The 25,255-nt window shown below is 45.7% G+C and overlaps 1 protein-coding gene across 3 annotated transcripts in view; it reads left to right on the top strand.

The window, feature by feature from the left end:
- The first annotated feature begins 744 nt into the window (after positions 1 to 744).
- Positions 745 to 25,255, top strand: part of coq8aa (coenzyme Q8A, genome duplicate a) — a 54,255-nt gene continuing 29,744 nt past the window's right edge. Inside the window, exons 1-5 of one of the 3 annotated variants that reach the window (XM_063040595.1) lie at positions 745 to 894; positions 9,346 to 9,547; positions 10,158 to 10,490; positions 14,922 to 14,988; positions 22,972 to 23,046. In XM_063040595.1, the coding sequence (XP_062896665.1) occupies positions 9,371 to 9,547; positions 10,158 to 10,490; positions 14,922 to 14,988; positions 22,972 to 23,046 (652 nt within the window). In that variant the 5' untranslated portion in view covers positions 745 to 894; positions 9,346 to 9,370. Of the gene's footprint in view, positions 908 to 6,625; positions 6,645 to 9,345; positions 9,548 to 10,157; positions 10,491 to 14,921; positions 14,989 to 22,971; positions 23,047 to 25,255 lie in introns of those variants that run through there. The other 2 variants (XM_063040594.1, XM_063040596.1) reach the window with 2 other exon arrangements.

Below are 25,255 nucleotides of genomic sequence, written 5' to 3'. Positions count from 1 at the left end.
ATCCGGGCAAATTTTTTCTGCACCCTACCCAGAACAACCATGTGGCAACCGGAGGTGCACACAGTTCTTTAGCTGCAGCTTAACCTACGATTTGTTGCAAACAGAATGTTAGCTTTTATTTGAAACTTTGAATGCGTTGTTTAAAAATGCCTTACCATAATTATGTTTTCAGAGATACAATGCGGAATAGGCCCTTGTGCCACCGGCAACTCGCCAAGTTTAACGTTAACTTATTTATATAGACTCTATACCTGGAATATTGTGGATAGTTAACTTTTAGGTGCAGATCCACTGAGAGAGTTTAGGAAAGATTCACGAGATCAAACTGCTAATATGAGAGGAGAGCAGACGCTTGCTCCCTCGCCCTGGAGCTATGCCAGCACTCGCCGCTCCTGATTGGTAGCTCCTATCCTGGTACCCGCCCCCGCCCTGACGTTTCCCGCTGCTGATTGGTCACATCGAGAGAGCACGCGTCTTGCACACGGGCTTCACTTGACGCTGTCAATAGATTGGCAATGGACAACAACAACAGCTCCCTGATTGACACCACCCCTGCTCCAATCACCGTTGTAAATGTAACCACGCGACCGCCCCCTCCACGGTCTTCATAATCCGTTTCCCGCTTTCCAGCCCCTTCCCTTGACAGACGGGTCTGTCAATCAATAAATTGGCGAAGGGGGCGTGGGTATCCCGTCCAGGTCCAATGGGGACACGGCTTGCTGCGGAAGGAGCCAATGAGCGGCGTTGGTGGGCCGGGCCGGTACTGGTGGCTGGAGGGCCTGCCTGACGGGGAAGACGGGCAGGCTGTGGGTGATGCGTGCTGGTCGCGGCCTTCGCGACTTGGTGCGAGGAAGGTGTCGCTTAGGGAGTTTTCAATCGGCGGGGACACCGAGTGTTAGTGTTGTCAGTGAGTCTTGTCTTCCTTTCGTTGCTTGTTTTGGTACTTTTCCTCTCGTCCTATGGCGCACGTCAGACTGATTGGGGCTGAGTATTATAGCAGCTTTGAGTTCCACTACGTCCAGCCAGAGTGGTCTAGGCAGAATCTCCAAACGGGAGATTCCCTTTGACTCAAGGAAAGAACTTAATACACCCTGGTTTATTTGAGAACAAACTAGTCTGAAAAGTAATTGTGCGCTCCGTCGTTGTACGGATCTTGACTTAACTTCTGCTTAAAAGATCTGTTAAAACCTGCAAATCTGTTAATTCCAGAGTTGATTTGCTTTTTATTTTTTAAATTCAGGCACATTTTGCAGGATGTTAAGAGTGTTCTGGTGTGGGTGGTAAATAAACAGCACGTTGCATTTGTGCAGCGTTTATCACCGTGTTTCACAATAGTGTCGTCACATAATGAAAAGTGAATTAGTGATTATTTTGGGGTAGAGGATTTAAAGGATTTGCAACGTTTGATTGTAAAAACATAAAACGCTTGAAATTCAATTAGTCAGACGGCATCTGCGGTTAACGTTTCAGCTTGAAAACCTTTTATCAGGAAAGTGAAGGAGAGGAGAATGGACGAGCCAGCTGAAGGCAGACTTAATACTGATTGAAATTGGTGGGTGTACAAGATGTTAGAATTAGGGGAAATCAATATTCCCAAGCGTCAGAGTTATGTCATTGGACTGAAGGAGGTTAAAACAAACCATAGTGGAATGTGAAAACAAGATTTTAATTTAGAGACCCGGATGAACTGGGATTTGACGTAGGTCAGAGGATACGTGTGGTGTGTGATCTGCGCTGAATTGTGCTTTTGTGTGAAAGAACGGTGATCAACAGACGTTGTGAATTCTGGGTGACATCAAGATTACAGGGAACAGAATGAGTAACACCACTCAGAGCTGTATCTAGAAGAAACAGTCTGAACCCATGTCTAGACAGTTGTTCGGGGGGCTTGAAGCTCATGGAGAATCTAGGAACTTTGAAGATTTGTAATATTTGGAGGGTTTGCGATCTGCGAATGGATATCCGAACGTTTGGAAGATTATGAGTTAATATATTGATTAGAAGTGTTTGAAAGTCACTCGGGGGAGGGGGTGTGGTGCATGGGGCAGGTTGATGTCCAGTTTCATGTGTTTTAAGACTAACCTTGTGAATGTGGCTGTATTTCTTCTTTTCTGGCTCGCAATCTTACTGTCCAATTTCTGTTGAAAAATCAGTGTCTGATTTTTCTAAGGCCGATGACTTCACTGCAAGTTTGTTTTGGTGCCAATTTATGCCCTTTATTATTTTTGCTGAAATGCAATTCTGCCAGTAATAATATTCTGTCCAATGGTGTAAACAGCCTTGGGGGCGGAACCTCTTTCAACTTCACGTGGCATTTGCCAAAACCTTTTCTACTGCAAATTACAGGGTCACCTTTTCCCAGTGAGATCCACGCGTTTTCTCAGTGTATTCAGCAGAGATGAAACCCTGCATGAGAAAGAAGCTGATTTTTTTTTTTAAAAAGGCACACTTTACCATCAAATGCCTCCCATTTGTAAAAAGGGTAAGAGGATAACTTGTAGAAGTGAACGTGCCTCATCAGCATTTGTTTTCCTATGGTCAATGTGTCCAGTATTGCTTTAAGTTCCTAGTTGTCAACATCTCTGGACCCGTCCTGGGGCCAAACATTGATGCAGTCATAAAGAAAGAGTGCTAGTGGCTCACCTTTGTTAGGAGTTTGAGGAGATTTAGTATGCCAACAAGGACTTTTGCAAATTCCTATAGAGAGCATTCTGTCTGGTGGCATCACGGTCTGGTATGGAGGTTCCAATACACAGGATCAAAAGAAGCCAGGATTAAGTAGGCAACATCCATCACCATATGGAACAAGCCCTCTTGTTACGACCATCAGGGAGGAAGTACAGAAGCCTGAAGACCTACACTCAACAATTCAGAGGCAGCTTTTTCCCCTCTGCCATCAGACTTCTGAACAGTCCATGCACACCACCTCCTTGTTTCTTTTTTGCCACTATAGTAATTTTATGTCTTGCATTGTAGTACTGCCACAAAACAAGTTTCATATCAAAGAAGAGTAAACCAGGTTCTGAAACTTTGCTTCATTTCTCAGGTAATACAGAATCAGGGCATCGGTTCCTTGTTAGTTTTTATACTCTGTGTAATGTGCTTCCTACTCACCATCTCCCTCCAAAATCTGTTTTGCTTCTTAAATAAGTTCTGTTCATGTCAAACACATCCTGTGGACTTGAGTTCCACAGTCTCACCAGTCTTTTGGGTAAAGAGGTTTCCCATGAATTTCACAGAATAGTTATTAGCAACTATTTAATATTTACAGCAGCACACAAAATGCTGGAGGAACTCAGCAGGTCAGGCAGCATCTGTGGAAATGAATACACAGTTGACGTTTCAGGCTGAGACCCTTCTGCAGGACTGAGAAAGAAGGGGGAAGATGCCAGAATAAGAAGGTGGGGGGAGGGGGCAAGATAGCTGGAAGATGATAGGTGAAGCCAGGTGATTAGGAAAGATAAGAGGCTAGAGAAGAGGGAACCTGATAGAGGAGATAGAAGAAAGGGAAGGAAGAGGAGCACCAGAGCTGGGTGATGAGGCAGTTGAGAAGAGCTAAGGGGCCAGAATGGGGAATAGAAGAGGAGGAATGCGAGGGGGAGGAAATTTTCTTTTTACCAGAAGGAGAAATTGATATTCATGTCATCAGACTGGAAGCTCCTCCACCTTGAGGATGGCCTTATTGTGGCATAAGGGGAGGCTGTGGAATGACATGTTGGAATGGGAATTAAAATATTTGGCCACCAGGAAGTTCCACTTTTGGCGGATGGAGCTTGGAATGGGAATTAAAATATTTGGCCGCCAGGAAGTTCCACTTTTGGTGGATGGAGCAGAGGTGTTATACTAATGATTTGCTTTTACTGGTTTATGCTGTGAGAGGAAATGTATCTCCACATTCTAGCAAACACTGCCGTGAGTTTAGAGATCTCTCTCTCTCTCTCTCTCTCTCTCTCTCTCTCTCTCTCTCTCTGTTCCGGAGAAGGGAGTCCAAACTTGCTTTCTCTGGGTGCCCTTTGATCCCAATGGTAATCTGGCTGACTTTATTGCACTGTTTTGAACCTTAAACTTTGAGTTTCAAAGTTAATTTCATAGGGTCCCTGTTTCTTGTGTAAACTTCTGCTCCACTCCCAGCCAGTGCTGGCAACCTCCAGTAATAACATGTTGTTTTGAGAATGTGGCACAGGCAGAGTAATTACTGGACTGGAGCAGTATGATCCACTGTTAACATTTGTGTTAGGGGATTGGTGCTCAAGTGTAAATAATGGGAACACTCCGTGAACAACACTTGTTTTGAGCATTGTAAGGTTACAGAATGTTCCAAGTTTAAATCATATGTGCAGTCAAGGAATGGAGAATGAGGCAGAGAGGAAGGTTGGCCAGAGGTTGGGAAAAGGTGCAGGATTTAAGCAGAGAAAGACAGCCCTACGTGACCCTAGCAGTTCTGTGCTGGCCTCAAGTTGTCAACTGTGCCAGTTCTCCATAACCCTCCATTCTCAATCTTTAATATTTATTTCCACCTTAAATATATCTAATTGTTGGTCTCCCGTATTCTCTGGGGCAGAGAATTCCAGAAATTCACTCCTCATGAAAGAAGAAAGATGGGCTGACTGATATTCTTTCGTCCCTTTGGAGGAATGAGCTCCACATGAGGGACTTCAGTGTTCATCATCAGGATTGACTTTGTTGCCACTGACCAAACTGGCTGATGGGGCTTGTGATCGGTGGGGAGCGAAGCAACACAAGGAGTAAAATGATTTCACTTTATCCTTTCAATCGTTACTGTGTGTGATTCCATGACAGATAACTGATCTTTGGAACAGTGGGAGCAGGAGTCAGAACAAAGAATACTTTTACCTCCTGAAGCTGTCCATTGATGGAAATTTGGACACTATTGTAGGAAGTACACACGGCAAGGTCATGAAGGTAGCATTGTAATCTTCACACATGATCAGCTTCAGATATATTAGCTCTGGGCTTTCTCGTTGGCCAGGCTGCTGGGGAGATGTTTGGCATAGGAGGTAACTATGGGATTTGTACTTGGCGACAAGGGTGTGGCAGAGGGGACCCGAGAGGGTAATCATGTTGAGTTGTTTGTGTTAACTGTGAGCAATGCTCCCCTTAGCCCATCAGGAATGCAGGTTCAAGCCCCACCCCAGATACCTGAGTGAACAGTTTAGATGGACTCTACAGCTTGGAGCAGTTTGTGCAGAACAGGGCCCGGCTCAAGCTTCAGTTTGCAGATGTTACACCAAGCCTGTCTGGCTGTTTGCTTTGGTGGCCTGGCTATAGAAGGGATGTGCAGTGAGACATTGATTGGTAGATTGAACTGGTAATCTCCACCATATCTAAGTCAACTCTAGTTGTCCCATTAATTCAATCCCCTGCTTGTTTCACTGTCCCCCAATTCTCTTGTCAGCCACCAATATTAACTTACAGTTGCCAATGAACTTGCTAACCAGTATACGTTGGGTACTCTGATCCTCCTGTGTGGTTGGGTGGATGGTATCAGAGGCCAGGATCAAACCTGGAAACTGCTGTAGAAGGGGAGCTGAGTGAAGATCATATTGAATGGCAGCTCAGGCTTGAGGACCTGAGTGGTCTGCCCCTGTTTCCTTGTGTTGTGCATCTATCCCTCAACCATTGATCAGACTATGCTGGGATTGGTTGGTCATTCAGCTGTGAGGCAGTGGGATCTTTCTGTGTACAGACGAGTTTCCAGGCTACAGTTGCAGCATTTAGAAGTGTTGTGAACCCCTTGGGGACGTTTCCCAGATGGCTCTCTACATTGAGTAGGGTAACTAAAAGGGAAAGTTGGGAGAGTGAATTGGGAATGGCTGAGTGGATTGGGAGCCAAGTGACCCCTGGGAATGCTAGATGTTGGGCAGAGCGGGAGGCAGGAAAAGTGGCTTTGATCCAGTCAGTGACAGACAGCAGCAGAGACAGTATCCATGGGGATTACTTACTGCATGGCAAGCTCTGTTTTGTTAGCTGATGCACTGAACCTGATCTTTCTTGCTTTGAACTTTCTTCTTCATTCCTTAACATCTATTCCTTTTAATCTGCTCTTTCTTGAAGCCTCTCTGTATTCCATGAGCAGAACCACTGTTTATAAGTGTTCCCTGTGTCTTTTACCCTTCTTCCCCTTTGTCCCCCTCCCCCAACTGCCCCTCTCTCTATCTATCACCTCAGCTCCAATCTATCATCCTCAGATCTGTCTATGACTTTCAGCTGTCCTGTTTTCAGGTTGAGACCCTATGGTTCAAGACTACCGCTCAGGAAACAAACACCTGTTTGGTACAAGTTTAATTTTACTGTTGTACTAACACCCTACCCCACCCAATCTCCCAGTCATTCTGTAACTCCTCCCTCTGCCCTATTGCTGTCCATTGTCTTCCCTCGTCGTTTTCTACCCTGTCTTAATTTGTCCCCTACTGCTACTGACACCACCCCCACCCTAGCCTTTTTGCATTCCAATAGAGGCCATGGCTTTATTGGCTGTGAGGCAAACAAATAGGTCACAACAGGCGTTGTTCTATAAATACAAGTGTTTCTCTTTACTGCCTGGAGCTCCAGCTCTCTTGCACTGTGGAATGTTCTGAAGAAGCGTGTATTTCCCCTTTAAGGAGTCTTGATATTGCTTCACAGTGAGTTGCTCAATCAAAGGTTTTCTCTCAACAGTTTTCTTGAAGTAAGGAAGTGATTCATGAGGACCCATATTTCTAAGGGTGTTATATATTGTGTTATGATTGTAGATCTTCAGGCCACCCAGACACACATCCTAGCTGAGCAGTGGGGAGGAATGTGCTTTCCTTAATTTCAGGATGTCCATGAGTGCCTTGTAAATTTTACAACTAACACTAACCTTTTGAAGATCGAACATTCTTGAAGAGGATAAGAGGAAATACTTGTTTGAGGGACAGATGTAATCTGAAGCTTTCATCCATAGGAGTGGTTAAAAACTGGATTAGTCAGGGTTTTGGAAAGGGATTTGGGGAGATACTTGAGCGTAAATTATTTATAGGACTGTGGGAATAGGATGGGTGCTATAGGATTAATGTGATTGCTGTTCTAAGGCTCATCAGCAGCCTGTTGAATTAATTCTTTGATTTCTCTGATGATACAAAATTAGTGGCAACCAATTTATGCACAGTAAGCACCAAAAAGGAACAATGTTATTGTGTACTGTAAGGAAACAGGCCCTTCAGCTCCTCAAGTGCATGCTGACCATCAAACACTATTCCTATATTACAGGTCCTCACCAGGTAATGGCAGGGGTCTGTTCTTGAGATCAGTTCATAACCCAAATGGTTTGCAAGTCAGAAATGTGACCGTGATCGGAGTTCCCAGATGGGAGTGGGTGTCTGTGGTCTGCAGCATCCTGCAACTCCATCCTGCCAGTCTCCCAAATGTTCATATCTACGAGGTTTGCATGCAGTGGGTCGGATGTTCTAATCTGGGGGGAAGGGTGGAATCTGTAATCTCATTTTATTCTTCCCATGTTCCCTTCAACTCTGTCCGGATTCTACAATTCACCTACACACTAACAGCAATTTACAGTTGCCAGTAATCTCAAGACCTATGTGTCTTTGGGATACTGGAGCTCCCAGAAGTCACTGGGAGAGCAGCACTGGACATCGGGATTGAACGGGTCACCAGAGCTGGGAGGTGGCAGCTGGATGAACTGCTCCACTCTGTCACTCTGAATAATGTATTTTTAGTGTTGTTAAATGAGGGAGAGATACTGGTCCTCAACACAGGAGAAAAGTCTCAAAGCTCCCCCCTACCACCACAATCTCAGATATTGGGCAGAAGATGCAAAAGCCTGAATTAATGTACCACCGGGTTCAAGGACACAAATCCCATTGTTATGAGAATCGAATGGTCCCCTAATATTCTATGATGGACTCTTTTTACCTCACTGTGACATTATTGCCTGCACTGTACTTTAGCTGTAATGGAAAAATTTATTCTATATTGCATGTACTGTATTTTATCTGTAATGGAACAAATTTATTCTATATTTTTTGATGTACTAATGTGATTAAATGATCTGTATGGATGATATGCAAAATCATTTTTTTCACTGTACAGGGATTTGGATGATATTAATAAACTAATTCACTAGTTTACAATTTATCCCTTGCAATTTGAACGGACTGACAGAGCCTTGGTTCAACAACTCATCTGGAAGGTTGAGTTCTGAAGATGTGGATGGAAGAACTCATTCAGCCTCTCCCAATGTAGCTGTACTCTCTTGGTACTGCTGTGAAGTGTTAGCTGGATTTTGTGCTCAGCCACTGGTTAGAGCTGAACCTGACCTCTGACAGAGGCAAGGGTGCTGCTTGTGACCACAAATGTGTTGGGTGCTTTAGGCCAATTGCCAAGCTCAGATCTGATGGCTTGGGTGGGCTGTTGTCTCCTCTGATCTTCAGGAAAAGCCAACAGCTGGGCCTAGGGGACAATTCTATTGTCTGCAGAAGATCTGCCTACCTCTGCAGGGCTACAGGTGTTACAGAATCTGGTTATTTGGGCACAGCCTCAGATTAGAAGGATGTCGCTTTAGAGCAGAGATGAGGAGGAATTTTCTTTGGGCGGGGGGGGGTGCTGTTGAATCTGTGGAATTCGTTGTCAAAGATAGCCAAGTTGTTAGATATATTTAAAACAGTTCCTGATTAGTAAGGGCTTCAAAGGGCAATTCTGGGCCGGGTTGTGGTAAGATGCTTTGTAGAAGTTATGGAGTCCCTGCCTCAGTCTGGGGATGGGGTGCAAGGTTGCTAAAGGACAATTTGAGTGAGGAATGTGAAGATGGGGAAGGGGAAATGGAGAGGGTGAGCTATTGAGCGATTGGCATGGGGAAGGAGAAAGGAGTTTGTACATAGCCCAGTCCCAATGATTTAGACATTTTGCACCTCCTTTCCAACTGCCATAATTCTTCTCTTTTCTCCCCCTCCCCCCCCCACCACAGCCCAGTCAACCCAGAGGCCCCTAAGCACATTGAGCTTGGCCACACATTCCAGATTAAGCCTGCATATGAGCAGTGGCTGATGGGATGGAGAAGTTGAATGTGAAACACTGGGTTAGGAAGAGGAAGGTCAGATTGGTCTCTGTCCCACTGGGTTCAGAACATTGAACTTCTGAGTAAATGAGAATGAGTGTTTAGCATAAGGGAATGGGCCAGCAGCAAAGGGTGGTGGGTAAGTTGCTGTGCCTGCTATCCCTTTATTGCTTGTGGATGAAGGTTTTGGTATGTCTGGGGTGAATGAGTTTTTATATTAGTGTGCCTTCCCTGGTTTGGTGAGGTGGCCTCTGCTTTAACTGTTTGGTTTGCGTCTTGTGTTTCCGCAGTTGAGGGGTGGAGAGAAGGCTGAAGATGGCAGGTGATGTTGTCATGTTGGCAAGGGGCCTAGCGAAACTGAGCCAAGCCATTGTGGAGACACAGGCCACACAGCTGCGTGCCAAGGTGTTGGGCAGTGAAGCAATGGCTGTGGCCAGAGACTGGCAGGCATCTGCTGAGGACGTCATCAACACAGCGGTGGGCAAGAAGCAGGTACTAATAAAACCGATCGTCGATTTACTGTAGCGAGGAATCATTACCAAGGCCAGCATTTATTTCCCATCCCTCTCTGCCCCTTGAGAAGTTGGAGGTGAGCTCTTATTGAACTGTTGTGGTCCTTCTGGTGAATGCTTCCTCAATGCTGTTGGGGAGGGAGCTCCAGGGATTTAGACCACTGACAATGCAGGATCAGCTCTCCATTTCCAAGTTGGGATGGCATGGGGGAGGGAGGGGAACCTGCAGGTGGTGGTGGTCCTGTTCACATCCTCCTTTGCCCTTGCAGCAGTGGAGATCATGAATTTGGGCAAGCGACCGCAATGCATTTTGTAGTTGGTAGACATTTTTGTGCGCCAGAGATGGAGAATGCTTGGAATGGTTGATAAGGAGCCAATCATTTGGCTGCTTTTTTGTAGATAGTGTTGGAGCTGTACTCATCCAAGTAAGTGGGGAATATTCCGTTGTGGATAATCTCCCAGTTATTATTGACTGCTGGGGTAAAAGTGTGACTGTGTTGTATCAGGTATGTTTTCTCCATGGGCACTGGCTGGCACTAAATTCCTGCTTGAAGTTGGCCACTAACTTGTTGGTATGGTCTCTTTTCCAGGACACTGGGTCACAGTGGAAAAACTTCGCAGAAACCGAAGAGGATTTCTCTTCTAAGTTTGACCTTTCCAGCAAGGCCTCGGACTCAAAGGCACCAGACTTGGCCACGGATAACCAGCAATGCCAGGCGATGGGTAACCCTGCGGTCTTTGACCTCTCCTCCCCTGGGAAGGAAGGTCAGCACTTTGGGCAGCCGAGCCGTCCTTTCTCATCCGCGGCCCAAATACGGTTCTTCCACCAAGACCACCGCTCCGTTAGCGGCCTGACTGCAGAGGACATTGACAAGGCTCGAGAGGCTAAAGTAAGCCCAGCAGACAAGCCCTACAGACAAATGGTAGGTTACTCTTCTTCCATCTCCTCACTCTTACCCCTTCCCCAACCCACCACAGCCTTTGCCACACTAGAGCTGGATTACTATTTAAAGAAACTTGATGTTTGCGTTCCATGGCTACCTTTGGGATGACAGGGAGGGTGTAATTCTAGACTTGGGTTTTGCAGTGACTGCGCAGTCTGACTGTTGCAGCAGCTGCTACAGTGTGCCTCTCTTGCTGGCCTTTATTAGAGATGAATCAGGCTTGATAACACTGGCATTTGTCATGAAATTTGTTGTTTTATGGCAGGAGCACGTTGTTATACATAATAAAAATACTATAAATTACAAACAGAAATGTACATAAAAAGTTAATTAAGTAGTGCGGAAAAGTAAGTAAGGTAGTGTAATGGGTTCACAGGGATGGGAGATGCCATGCGGAATGCTATTGATGTAGGTGTGTGTGTGACACAGATGTACGTGCCTTTTGGCTCACTGCTCAGACTCGTTTATGTTGATCATTTTTTTCATTTTCCCCATATTTTTAGAAGAGCTTCCTCAACCATCCCCCTCCCTTACTCTTCACCCGCCCACCCATCCCCATACCATCATCCATTTGAACATTAAGATCAATTTATAGCAACCAATTAATGTTGCAACTTGCATGTCTGTGGAGTGTGGATGGATACAGGAACACATGGAAGAAACACACCTAGTCGTGGAGAACATGCAGAGAGCACACAGTACCAGGAGTCTAACACTGTGACAGCATTTCGAGCAGCTGTGCCACAGTGCATGCAGATGTATCTATGGGTGTTGCTAGGGTTTGCCTCTGCACGAGGTAGTGTTTGAGTGTATGTGGGGGATACCACTGTGATTTGCGCATGAGTGCAGGTGATATTGCACACATGTTGGTATATTGCCTGGGTTTGTGTGTGTGGGCACGGTCTGGAGTCAATCATATGGCAAAAAAACATAACCTTTAGCCCAACTGGTGGATCCTGATCGGGATACCAATCTCAGCTAGTTCCATTTGCCTGCATTTAGTCCATATCCAACTAAATCTTTCCTATCCATGTGCCTGTCCAAGTGCCTTTGAAGTGTTGTTAATGATCCTGCCTCAAACACTTGCTTTGACAGCTTGTGAGAAAGTTCTCACAGGTGAGAAAGTTGTCCTGTCCCAACTTGTAATCTGAATTCTGCCAGCGCTCCTGCGAAAGCTAGAGAGAGAACAAGGTTGATTTCTTGGAGCAGGAAAGGCTGAACTTTAGTAAGTACAATAAAAAGAATGCCCTCATCGTCTGGATCAGTCTGTCACCATCTTGTAGCAAAGATGAGGTTAAATGGAAGAAGTGTAGAAGATTTAAAGATGTTCTCAAGAATAGAGGGCCTGAGTTATAGGGAGAGGCGGGTGAGGCTAGGTTTTTATTCCTTGGAGTGTAGGAGAATAAACAGCAACCTTTGAGGTCCTTAAAGTTATCAGAGATCAGGAGCAAGGTAACATAGTAGAGGGATGACAATGTCTCCAGCGTACTGGGACTACAGTTGATGCTGTTGCCTCACAGCTTCACAGACTTCAATCCTGACTGATGGACTTTCTTTGTTTTCCTGTGACCTTGTGGGTTAGTAGGTTAATACACACATGCGCACGCATACACGCCCGCAATCATTTGTGCACACATCCGCGCCTACACAGGAACGCTGCGGGTCAGGCAGCGTCTATGGAGGAAAATAGCAGTTTCAACCACTCTTCATCAGGACTGGTTGGTAGGTTAATGGGTCCTAGTGCAGGTGAGTGGTGGAATCTGGAAGGTATTGAGGGCTGTGTGAGAACGTGAAGTTGCAGGAGTACATGGTATAAGAAATTTTCTGTCTCATTCCTAAAATGGGAAACCGGACTGGAGGGTATGTTTTTTTGGGAGCTGATGTTGTAATGTGGATCAAGTAGTCCATGTTGTCATAAGGAAGTAATCCAAATGAGTCATTGGTAGAAGTAGGCATTGGCAAGTCGTGGTGTGTAATGTGAAATCGTATTCTGTATTGTATCTGGAACTGAAGCAGTCCAGGATCGAAGGTCCAATTGTTGAGAGAGAAAAGATTACATTAAGGATAAATTGCAACTTTATGTCAACGGGTGGGATTCTGGAGTAGATTCAGGAAAGCGTTGAATAAACACTGTGAATCTTACATTTAGACATTGTCTACTGACAGTTTTGGGAAGCCTCTCCAATGAGCTATACAAGAACATGAAAAAACAGGTGCAGGAATGGCCACATAAGCCTGCCCCACCATAGCTGGTTCCCCATAGCCGTCAGTTCCTTAACCTGTCAAAATGTATATACTTCCACTTCAAATAATTTTTAATGATCCAGCTTCCACAGTCTTTGAGGTAGAGAATTGTATGGATTCACAGCCCTCTGAGAGAAGAAATTTCTCTAGAAATATCTGCAGGCTCCACAGTGGTAGTAATGAGAAGAGGGCATGTCCTAGATGGTTAGGGTCCTTAGTGACAGATGCTGCCTTCTTGAGGCACTGCCTCTTGAAGATTTCCTTGATGGAGGGGTAGCCTGTGCCCATGATGGAGTTGGTTGAGTCTACAACCCTCGACAGGCTATTGTGATCCTGTGCATTGGAGGCTCCATACCAGACTGTGATATAATCAGTTGGTATGTGTGAATCTCTCTTCCCGGTCTTTGTGCACTTGCTACATTCCTGATGTCTGTTTATACCAGTCACGTGTAGTAATCTAGGAGGGTTGTGTCTTTAAGCCATGCCATTGTACTGAAACTTGGGAAATGGGAGCATACTGGGTTTGGCACCGATCTTCTCTCTAAACACAAAATCCTTTGGGTCTCTACTGTTGGTGCTGTGACCCAATGGGGAACTGTGCTGTCCAAGCCCAACTATACACTTTGTGGTGTATCTTGAATGACTCCAATTCAATCTTGACAGCAGGTAATGTCTGTGTGAGTTTACTCGTTCTCCCCGTGTCTGTGTAGGTTTTCCCAGAGTGCTCTGGTTTCCTCCTCCATCCAAAAGATGCTTTAGATTAATTGACCAGTGTAAATTGACCCTAGCGTTGGTGGGTGGCAGTAGAATTGGGAGAGTGGTGAGAGGGAGTAGATGATGGTGAAATTACTGGGGGAATAGGGTTAATAGGATTTTCTCTGAGAGCTGCATAAGACCATAAGATATAGAAGTGAATTAGGCCATTCAGCCCATCAAGTTTGCTCTGCCATTCCACCATGGCTGATCCCGGATCCTACTTCTGCTTTCTTGCCATAACCTTTGATGCCCTGACCGATCAGGAAGCTATGCAATATCACTTTAAATATATCCATGGTCTTGGCATCCCCAGCTCTCGGTGGTAAAGATTCATTACTCTCTGGCCAAAAAGGGTTGCCCTTCAATTTTGAGGCTGTGCCCTCTAGTGCTGGACACCCACACTATAGGAAACATCCTTTCAATTAACCTTATCTAGTCCTTTCAAAATTCAGTAGGTTTCAATGAGATCCCCCAGCATTCTTCTAAATTCCAAACGCTCCTCATATGTTAACCCCTTCATTCCTGGAATCATCCTTGTTAACCTCCTCTGGACCCACTCCAATAGAAACATGTCTTTTCTGAGATATGGGGCCCAGAACTGTTGACAATACTCCAAATGCGGCCTGACTAGTGTCTTATAAAGCCTCAGCGTTATCTCTTGTTTTTATCTTCTGTTTCTCTTCAAATGAATGCCGCCTTTACCGCAGACTCAATCTGTAATTTAACCTTCTAGGAGTCTTGCGCAAGGACTCCTAAGTCCCTCTGCGCTTCTGACGTTTGAACCATTTAGATAATAGCCTGCACTGTTGTTCCATATGCATAGACTTGATGGACCTAACAGCCTGTGTTGTAAGAGTATGTGAAATTCATGCCAAAGCTGCCCGTGCAGGGCTATCAGAAAAGCAGCATTCTGGATGAGTTGGGTGAACACAAGTTCCATTGTCTCCAAGTAAGAACATCAGTGTTCTTTGATTGTATCTCAACCAAGATTCAAAACCTGTGGCATCATTACTTTGCTGTAGTGGGGTCTTGCTATGCACAGTGGGTGGTGGGGGTGTGGAGGGCTGTGGTCCCGGTTCAGATCAATAGGGGTAGGCTGTCTCAATGGTTTGGCATGGACCGGATGGGCTGAAGGGCCTGTTCTGTGCTGTACTTTTCTGTGAGACGTGAAGGGATTTCAGGTGCAGGAATTTATCCCAAACATTGATCCTGCATCCTCCACAGATGCTGCTCAACCCGCTAATTTCTTCAGCAGGTTGTTTGCTTGCTGTGCACACATAGATTTTTTTTTGTTACCTACAGTATAGCAGAAACTAATCTCCACTTGCTGAAGTACAGCAAGGGTCTAATGAAATGGGAGGCCCCCCCCCCCACTCCACTCTCTGCTCACAGTCCATTTTGTTTTCCCAGCTGAGTGAGCGGGCACGGGAGCGGAAGGTTCCATCCACAAGGATTGGTCGACTGGCCAGTTTTGGAGGTAAATACTGTCTGTTCCTTTCTGTTTTTCTTTATCTGGCATATTGTTCTTTGTTTTTGATCTAGCTTAATGTCAGTCAAAGAAGTCCCTGTGGTCAGTTTTCATTTAATTGTTGGGCCAAGAGAATGGTAGGGACTTGTAAAATTTTGGATCTGATCCAGAATTAAAATAGAATGAAATGCCTGGCCTTTGCTTTTTATATTTTATACTTGGAGTGTCATTGAGTCAAAGCAGTTGAGAAATAGGCTCTTCTACCCACCTTCTGCCCATTGATTGTAATGTATTTTCCATTACTTTCTCTGTCTCTAGTGCCTTGGCAATTTAAGTGCTTGTCAAGGTCCTTAAATGTTATAAAAGAGTCTTTGCTTCCACCATATCCTCAGGCAGTGTGTTCGTCTTCTGGATGAAAAATGTTCTTCCTTGGGCTCCTAGTGTTGTAATTGTTAAAGGTTACAACGTTTAACCTTACTCGAAACCTATGCCTTCTAGTTTTCTGACATGCCTGCTCTGAGCAACAGTTTCTTTCTATCAACCCTATCTGTGCCCCTCATAATTTTGTATAACTCTGTTAGGTCCGTCCTTAGCTACTTCCACTCCAATGAGATGACCCCAGTCTGTCCATTTTCTCCTCCATAACTGAAACACTCTATCTTGGCCAATGTCTTCTGCATCCTCTCTAGTGCAATTGTGTCCTTAAGGGTTATAAACCAGGACTACATGTAATACTCAGAGCTGTACCATAACCCTTTTACTTCTTTTCTCTCTATTATTGTGTCCTGGTTAATGAAAACCAGTTTCCCATATGTTACTAAAATTGGCCTAATACCAGTTCAGGATTTTAGTTTTCAGACCATCCTTGCCCTTTTCCATAACAGTCCTAAAGATATTTTAAACTATCTTCAAAATTGTCTCATGTTGACACTTTAGCCACATTCCCAGCTACATTCCTTGGGTCTAATGCCGTCCATTCTCTAGCAGGGCTATCTATGTACTGACTCAAAGAGCTCTTCTAGATGCACTTTAAAAATTCCATCCCTCTAATCTTTTAATACTAAGGTGATTTCAGTTAATATTGGGCAACTAGAAATTGTTTACTACTACAATCAGAACCTCTCTGTGATTTAGAATCGTGAAGCAATACAGCACGGATATAGGCCCTTTGGCTCACCCAGTCCCTGCCGACTGCGTGCCCACTCAATTTCCTACCTTTTGAGCCTTCGTCTTCTAAGCTCCACCCTCCATGTACATCTGCAACATCATGTCCCAACTCCTATACTGAATGCCCTGACTGATGAGCTTATTTGTCTCCATATCTGCTTCCATGTGAGAATGCTGTTCTTGGACTACAGTTCAGCATTCAACACCATAATTCCCTCCATGCTCGACAAGAAGCTCAGAGACCTCAGCCTTCACCCTGCCTTGTGTAGCTGGATCCTGGACTTCCTGTCAGATCGCTGGCAGGTGGTGAGAGTGAGCTCCCTCACCTGTGTCCCTCTGACCCTCAACACAGGAGTCCCCCCAGGTCTGTGTCTTAAGCCTCCTCCTTTACTCTCTGTATATCCATGACTGTGTCGCCACCCACAGCTCCAATCTGCTAATTAACTTTGCTGACGACACTACACTGGCCTAATCTCAAATAATAATGAGGCAGTTTACAGAGAAGAAGTCATCACCCAGGCACAGTGGTGTCAAGAAAACAACCTCTCCCTCAATGTCACAAAAACAAAGGAGCTGGTTGTGATGTACAGCAGGAGTGGAGACAGGCTAACCCCTATTGACATCAATGGATCTGGGGTTGAGAGAGTGAATAACTTTAGGTTCCTTGGTGTAAACATCACTGAGGATCTCATGTGGTCTGTATGTACTGGCTGTGTGGTGAAAAAGGCACAACAGCGCCTCTACCTCAGAAGGTTGAGGAAGTTTGGTATAGGCCCCCAAGTCCTAAGAACTTTCTACAGTGGCACACTCTGATTGGCTGCATCACTGCCTGGTATGGGAACTGTACTTCCCTCAATCGCAGGACTCTGCAGAGAGTGGTGCAGACAGCCCAGCACATCTGTAGATGTGAACTTCTCACTGTTCAGGACATTTACAAAGATAGGTATGTAAAAAGGGCCTGAAGGATCACTGGAGACCCGAGTCACCCCAACCACAAACTGTTCCAACTGCTACCATCTGGGAAACGGTACCGCAGCATAAAAGCCAGGACCAGCAGGCTCAGGGACAGCTTCTTCCACCAGGCCATCAGACTGATTAATTCATGCTGATACAATTGTATTTCTGTGTTATATTGTCTGTCCTGTGGTACGTACTATTTATTATAAATTACTATAAATTGCACATTTATTCGGAGACATAACATATGGATTTTTACTGGTGTATATGAAGGATGTAAGTAATACAGTCAATTCAGTTCACTGTTATGAGACGTAGAGCAAATATTATTAATTTTTTTAGGTCTGTGCATGCATATAACCACATTTTAAAGAGCTTTCTAAGACATACACTCAGTAGTCGCTTTATATGTAACAGGAATGGAACCCAGTGTGCTGTAGCCGATCTACTTCAAGGTTCGATGTGTTGTGTGTTCAGAGACGCTGTTCTGCACACCGCTGTTGTATCGCGTGGTATTTGAGTTACTGTCGCCCTCCTGTCAGCTTGAACCAGTCTGGCTATTCTCCCGACTCTCTCATTAACGAAGTGTTTTTGCCCACAGAACTGCTGCTAATTAGATGTTTTTTTTTGTTTATTGCACCCTTCTCTCTAAACTCTAGAGACTATTGTGTGTGGAAATCCTAGGAGATTTGCAGTTTCTGAAATAGTCATACCACCTTGTCTGGCACCAACAACCATTCAATGGTCAGGATCTCTTGGATCACATTTCTTCCCCATTCTGATGTTTGGCCTGAACAAGAACTGAACCTCTTGCATGCCTGCATGCTGTTATGCATTGAGTTGCTGCCACATGATTGGTTGATTAGATATTTGCATTAATGAGCATGTACCTAATAAAGTGCCCACTGATGGTGTATTTCCTCAACACCACAATATTTCTTAACTCAAGATTGCAATGTCTCCTCCTTTTACATCTCCAGCCATGCATGAAACTTAGTTCCTTGTCCTGGAATGTTGAGTTATTAGTCCTGCCCTTTCAATTATGTTTCTGCGCGAATGGTAATATTATATTTCATCTGTAAGTGAAATTTTAAAAGAACTTGCAGATGCTAGAAACTTGAAATGGCCTTTTGACCTGGCTTTGCATGTTTGGAAGAGCTGTTCATGTAATTGTTGACTGCTGTGACCCTGCTAATTTTTCAAGTTTTTAATCCCTTTAATAGTAGATTCATGGAGCTATACAGCACAGAAACAAGCCAGCAGGCCCTTTCCAATTCCTCCATGCCAACCAAGATGACTAACAGAGCTAGTACTGTTTGCTTGTATTGGCCCATGTCCCTCTAAACCTTTTTCTGTTTACATCCCTGTCCAACTGTCTTCACTATCTTCGAAAGCCACCCACTTGCCTTTTCAGGCAATGTATGCTGGATGGTAGCTGCTTACTAAATTGTAAGGGAGTAGTGGCTTTAAACGCAAACAACAGGAATTCTGCAGATGCTGGAAATTCAAGCAACACACATCAAAGTTGCTGGTGAACGCAGCAGGCCAAGCAGCATCTATAGGAAGAGGTGCAGTCGACGTTTCAGGCCGAGACCCTTCGTCAGGACTAACTGAAGGAAGAGTGAGTAAGGGATTTGAAAGTGGGAGGGGGAGGGGGAGATCCAGAATGATAGGAGAAGACAGGAGGGGTAGGGATAGAGCCAAGAGCTGGACAGGTGATAGGCAAAAGGGGATACGAGAGGATCATGGGACAGGAGGTCCGGGAAGAAAGACAAGGGCGGGGGGGGGAACCCAGAGGATGGGCAAGAGGTATATTCAGAGGGAGAAAAAGGAGAGTGAGAGAAAGAATGTGTGCATAAAAATGAGTAACAGATGGGGTACGAGGGGGAGGTGGGGCCTTAGCGGAAGTTAGAGAAGTCGATGTTCATGCCATCAGGTTGGAGGCTACCCAGACGGAATATAAGGTGTTGTTCCTCCAACCTGAGTGTGGCTTCATCTTTACAGTAGAGGAGGCCGTGGATAGACATGTCAGAATGGGAATGGGATGTGGAATTAAAATGTGTGGCCACTGGGAGATCCTGCTTTCTCTGGTGGACAGAGCGTAGATGTTCAGCAAAGCGGTCTCCCAGTCTGCATCGGGTCTATCTATGTTCCGTGCCTATTCTGGTATCTGTCCCCCACTTTTCCTTCGCTACATTGACGACTGCATTGGCGCTGCTTCCTGCACGCATGCAGAACTCGTTGACTTTATTAACTTTGCCTCCGACTTTCACCCTGCCCTCAAGTTTACCTGGTCCACTTCCGACACCTCCCTCCCCTTTCTAGATATTTCTGTCTCTGTCTCTGGAGGCAGCTTATCCACTGATGTCTACTATAAGCCTACTGACTCTCACAGCTATCTGGACTATTCCTCTTCTCACCCTGTCTCTTGCAAAAACGCCATCCCCTTCTCGCAATTCCTCCGTCTCCGCCGCATCTGCTCTCAGGATGAGGCTTTTCATTCTAGGACGAGGGAGATGTCTTCCTTTTTTAAAGAAAGGGGCTTCCCTTCCTCCACTATCAACTCTGCTCTTAAACGTATCTCCCCCATTTCACGTACATCTGCTCTCACTCCATCCTCCCGCCACCCCACTAGGAATAGGGTTCCCCTGGTCCTCACCTAACACCCCACCAGCCTCCGGGTCCAACATATTATTCTCCGTAACTTCCGCCACCTCCAACGGGATCCCACCACTAAGCACATCTTTCCCTCCCCCCCTCTCTCTGCATTACGCAGGGATCGCTCCTTACACAACTCCCTTGTCCATTCGTCCCCCCCATCCCTCCCCACTGATCTCCCTCCTGGCACTTATCCATGTAAGCGGAACAAGTGCTACACATGCCCTTACACTTCCTCCCTTACCACCATTCAGAGCCTCAAACAATCCTTCCAGGTGAGGCATCACTTCACCTGTGAGTCGACTGGGGTGATATACTGTGTCCGGTGCTCCCGATGTGGCCTTTTATATATTGGTGAGACCCGACGCAGACTGGGAGACCGCTTTGCTGAACATCTACGCTCTGTCCGCCAGAGAAAGCAGGATCTCCCAGTGGCCACACATTTTAATTCCACATCCCATTCCCATTCTGACATGTCTATCCACGGCCTCCTCTACTGTAAAGATGAAGCCACACTCAGGTTGGAGGAACAACACCTTATAGTCCGTCTGGGTAGCCTCCAACCTGATGGCATGAACATCGACTTCTCTAACTTCTGCTAAGGCCCCACCTCCCCCTCGTACCCCATCTGTTACTTATTTTTATACACACATTCTTTCTCTCACTCTCCTTTTTCTCCCTCTGTCCCTCTGAATATACCTCTTGCCCATCCTCTGGGTCCCCCCCCCCGCCCTTGTCTTTCTTCCCGGACCTCCTGTCCCATGATCCTCTCGTATCCCCTTTTGCCTATCACCTGTCCAGCTCTTGGCTCTATCCCTCCCCCTCCTGTCTTCTCCTATCATTTTGGATCTCCCCCTCCCCCTCCAACTTTCAAATCCCTTACTCACTCTTCCTTCAGTTAGTCCTGACGAAGGGTCTCGGCCTGAAACGTCGATGGTACCGCTTCCTACAGATGCTGCCTGGCCTGCTGCGTTCACCAGCAACTTTGATGTATGTTGTTAGAAACCTTAACACTACTTCAGACTGGTCTCTCTCGCTCTCAATCTTCCACGAGTGTCATTAGGTTTAATTTGCACTTGTGTAATCATGTATAATTTATGTTAAGTTAACTGTATTTGTCCTCATTCTGTAATGTAATGTGTTGCTTCATGAAGCCAATTTTCCTGGCATTTATACCCTGTGTAAGTATGCTCATGACAACAGTAAACTTGAACTTGAGGGAATGAATGAATGATTAGAGCAGTGGATGGGGTGTTGTTCATAGAGTCGCTTTGCTCAGGATATTGTTGAAAGCTGTTGGACCTGCACATATCCAGGGAAATGGAGAGTATTCCATCCTGCTCCTGATTGAGCATTGTTGGTGGAAAGGTTTTGGAGAAGAGTTGCACACTGCAGAATACTTTTGTAGCCACAGTGTTCATGGCTGGCCAGTTGAAGCAGCAACGACCTTCACCAGACAGTTGATTGTGAGGGATTTAGTGATGAATGTCATTCTATACCTTTGGTATATTATTACTCTCTTGTGTTGGGGATGGTCTTTGCCTGGCACTTCTGTGGTACAAATGTTCCTTTCCTGAATCTCTCACTGATGATACTGCTTGCAGATGCTGATACTTCACTATCTGTGGATGGATCAGAGAGACCCATTCAACACCTTTCTCCAGTACTTTTTAAGGAAAGGTTTATTTACAAAGTAAATGACACAGAAGCTGTGAAAAATCAGCTTAGTATGAACACAGGAGAAGCAGTGCTAATTTTTGTATGGCAAATTGGAATTAACGCCAGCTGGGGAACCACTGTAACAAACATGGGGGTGGGGTTGGTTGTGGTCAGGAGGCCATGGCGTGAGTTTGGATCTTTCATAGAGTAGCCTCTCTGAGTAAACCAGTAGGGGGGCCTGAAAGGTGCATAATCTTCTGTAAAAGGGGAGAATCAGGTTTCAGGCTGCTGTGAGGTCCGACGTTCCTCTGTTTCTCTACTTGTTAGGTTATCTTGGTCTGCTGGATTTCCATCTTAATCCAAGCTTTGGAATCTCCAGATGCACTTGTTGAGTTTATCTCAGAACAGTCTCTGAATGCTTTATTCCGCTTGTCTCGGATACGGAGGGGGTGCTGGTGGTGAGATGGGGGGAGGTGGGGACAACCAAATTTCCCAACTTGAAATGAAATGGTGAAAAAATGTGTAGATCATAAAGAAGGGTCTGTTAATAACAAATTTGCCATCGATTGTTTTTCTGTAGTCACTGATGGCCAGTTCCATCTCCGCTCTTCTAAAACGTGTGACTCTTATAGAACAACTTTATCTTTGTTGTTCTGTCGGTGCTACACTCCCCCCCCCCCCCCCACAAGCTTCCAACATACTTGCCTACAAGAATGTGTCCAGATTATAGGAGTACACCTCATAACTGATGGGGAGATGACTTGTTCCAAATTTGCTTTTCTGGCTTGTTTGATTCAAGGATGACCCTGTGGTAGAGCACAGAGGGAGCGCAGAACTGTCAGAGATCCACTCATTCATATGACTCACTAAAACCTATTAGCTTCATAAGTAAGATGTTATACGCTGAGACTGGTCCTGATGGGTTCCTCACCCCCCTGTCTTCTTTCTGTCTGTCTGTCTCTCTCTCTCGCTCTCTCTCTCCTTCTGATCTAACCGGTTCCTCCTCCACACAACCATCCCCGTCTCCCAGCCCTTGATCACCCTGTTCTTACCTCTTTTCCACCTATTCCATCCGTCCATCACCCACACACTCCTCCCACTGGGTCCCTCCTTACTGTTGCCATCTGCTGTCCCACCTCCCTTATTTGACTCCATGCTCTAATTGCTCTCCTATCCAGTTTCAGAACCTCTGCTTTTTGTTGCCTCCACCCATCACTTCCAGTTCTCTTATCATTTTCCACACCACTTCCCCGCTCCTCTTCATTCTGGCATCCCTCGACTCATTTAGATCATATGGAAGATCTTGACCTGAGTAATCGACTATTTTCCTCCTGATGCTGTCTGAAGCAACTCAGTGGATCAGGATTTTGTTTTGGTCCTGATGGTGCTGGCTGTCCCTGCAATACCATGATGAGACTCGGGGGCGGGAAGGTGGGTTGTGGTTCAGAGGTCTGCTGGTGGATGTTCCCTGTAATGTCATATCCAGGGCAGGGTGGGGTGATGGAGTTGGGCTATCTTGCTGGCTGCTCATTCTCACTTCTCTGTGAACAGGTTTGGCTGTTGGACTGGGGATTGGAGCCTTGGCGGAAGTTGCCAAGAAGAGCTGGAAGCCTGAAGAGCGAGAGGGTAAGCAGGGACAGAGATGGGAAGAAAGGAATTGTTACTTTTCCGTACATCATTTGGATATTCCCACAGCACCTTACAGACAGGGAACTGCTTCAGAAATGTTGTAATTTGTAGATCATACAACATGGAAACAGGCCCTTGGTTGCCCTGAGTCTCTGCTGACCATCAAACACCTATTTACCCTAATCCTATTATAACTTCACTACACGCTAGCACTCACCTACACACTCAGGCCAAATTACTCTACCAACCTGCATGCATTTGGAAAATGGGAGAGGAAACCATGCACCTGGGGGAAGGCCACACTGGGAGAATGTCCAATCTCCACAGAGACACACGCACGGAGATGGGAGACGCGCACGCACGGGGACGGGCGAGAGCTACACACCGGGGGGGGGGGTGCGGGAGAGAAGAGATGGAGGCACCAATGGAGGCCAGGATTGAACCTGGGTTTCTGGAGCAGTGGCTCTACTAGCTGTACCCTAAGAAGTGCTGAGTTTGTACACAGCATGATCCCTCGTATGGTGAGATTTGTGGTGTTGAGTGTGGACTGACTACTTGGGGGGAAGGAGGAGGTTACACTTCCGTAGACCTGCAATAGGTTTATTCTATCTTGTTTGGAGTGAGGTTGGATTTGTGTGTTCAAACATCTGGAATGGATCGTCATCTCCAAGGAATGCGAGCTAGCCTCTTACAACCCACACTAGAGCTGCCCTTCCCTCAGGAGCCTGTGGACCTGCTTCACCTGCCCACTGTCTTACTGGGCAGCTTGACCTGGACCCAGTGAGTGAGGGCTCAGGGAAAGAGGCAACTTACACTGCTGAGGGAGCTGAGGCCTGAAGCCAGGGCTACCGGAGACCGAGTGAATGGACAGCCTAGAAACAGCACCTCAGAAGGAGAGCTGCTACAACAAGGAATGTCAAGCAGCAGGTAAAATTCAGCCTCTCAGAAGAGAAATCAAAAACTATTGCCATACTGAGTGGAGTTGGGGCAGTATTGTGAGATTCCATGTAATAGTTATAAAGTGCAATCAATCTATTTGTGTCATCTTTCCATTTTGCATACAGTGTCTCCCTGGGAATGCGTCCATATTTGCATGGTCTCCCAAGGAGAATGTCAGTGCTTATGGGAGCCCTCAGCAGAGTGTTGGTATTAATAGGGTCCTCCCTGGAGTATGTTGGTGTTTAAACCAGTCTCTCAAGAGTGTATTCAGTTTTACTGTCGATGTGTGTTGGATGTTAAAGATATCAGGACACTCCCTTTTTTAAAAAAAAGAAATGACGAACATAGCTTCCACCAGTGTCTTGCTCTGCCACACCATAGCACCTGCCCTGTCAGAAACAGGGGATCTATAAAATAGGGCAGGAATAGGCCATTCAGCCTTTCAGCCTACTCTTCTGTTCAACCCACTCATGGCAGGTTGGTTTCTTCAGTACCTTGTTCTCGTCTTCTCTCCATGATTCTTGACACCTTTAGCATTAACAATTGTGTCTAACTAATCTTTGAAAATTTTGTATGTCTTGGTCTTCACTGCTTTCTGTGGTGGAAAATTCCACAGGTTTACCATGCTCTGGGTGAAGAAATTTCTCCTAGTCTCTGTCCTAAATGATCCACTCAGTTCCCTTAAAGCTGTGATCCCTGGTTCTAGGCTGTCCTGCAGTTTGGAACACCTTCCCATGTCAGGTGTATCTAGTCCCATTTTTCTGTACTCCAATGAGTACAGACCTACTTAACTTGATTCCTCTCTTGCTATTAATGGGAATCAGTTCAGTAAACCCTCACCACACTCCTTCTGTAGCCAGACCATTCTCCTCAGGTAAGAGCAAAACCGCATGCAAAGCCCCCAACCAGGATCCTACACCATTCTGGTTAATTGCTTGTAGAATGTAGGAGCTCAGGAATGTGCCCTATTGCCAATGGCATCTATACTGAGTTTGGTACCAAGTTAAACTGAATCCCTTCTGCCTGCATGTGTACCATGCCCCCATACCCTGGATATTCATGTTCTATCTAAAAGCCTCTTGAGCACCATTACTTCTGCTTCCACCACTACCCCTGTCAGCCCGCACCCCCTGTCGGCCCGCACCCCTGTCAGTCCGTACCACTGTACATGTGTATGGGGGAAGTAAAAGTCTTGCCATGTACATCCTCTGAATTTAAGACCTCTCACCTCAAAGCTATGCCCTCTAGTATTCAACATTTTTACCCT

This window comes from Mobula hypostoma, chromosome 2, assembly GCF_963921235.1.
Source record: "Mobula hypostoma chromosome 2, sMobHyp1.1, whole genome shotgun sequence".
Taxonomy (NCBI): Eukaryota; Metazoa; Chordata; class Chondrichthyes; order Myliobatiformes; family Myliobatidae; genus Mobula; species Mobula hypostoma.
Note: the sequence above shows the minus strand (reverse complement) of the source record. Positions and strands in the feature narration are given on the sequence as shown.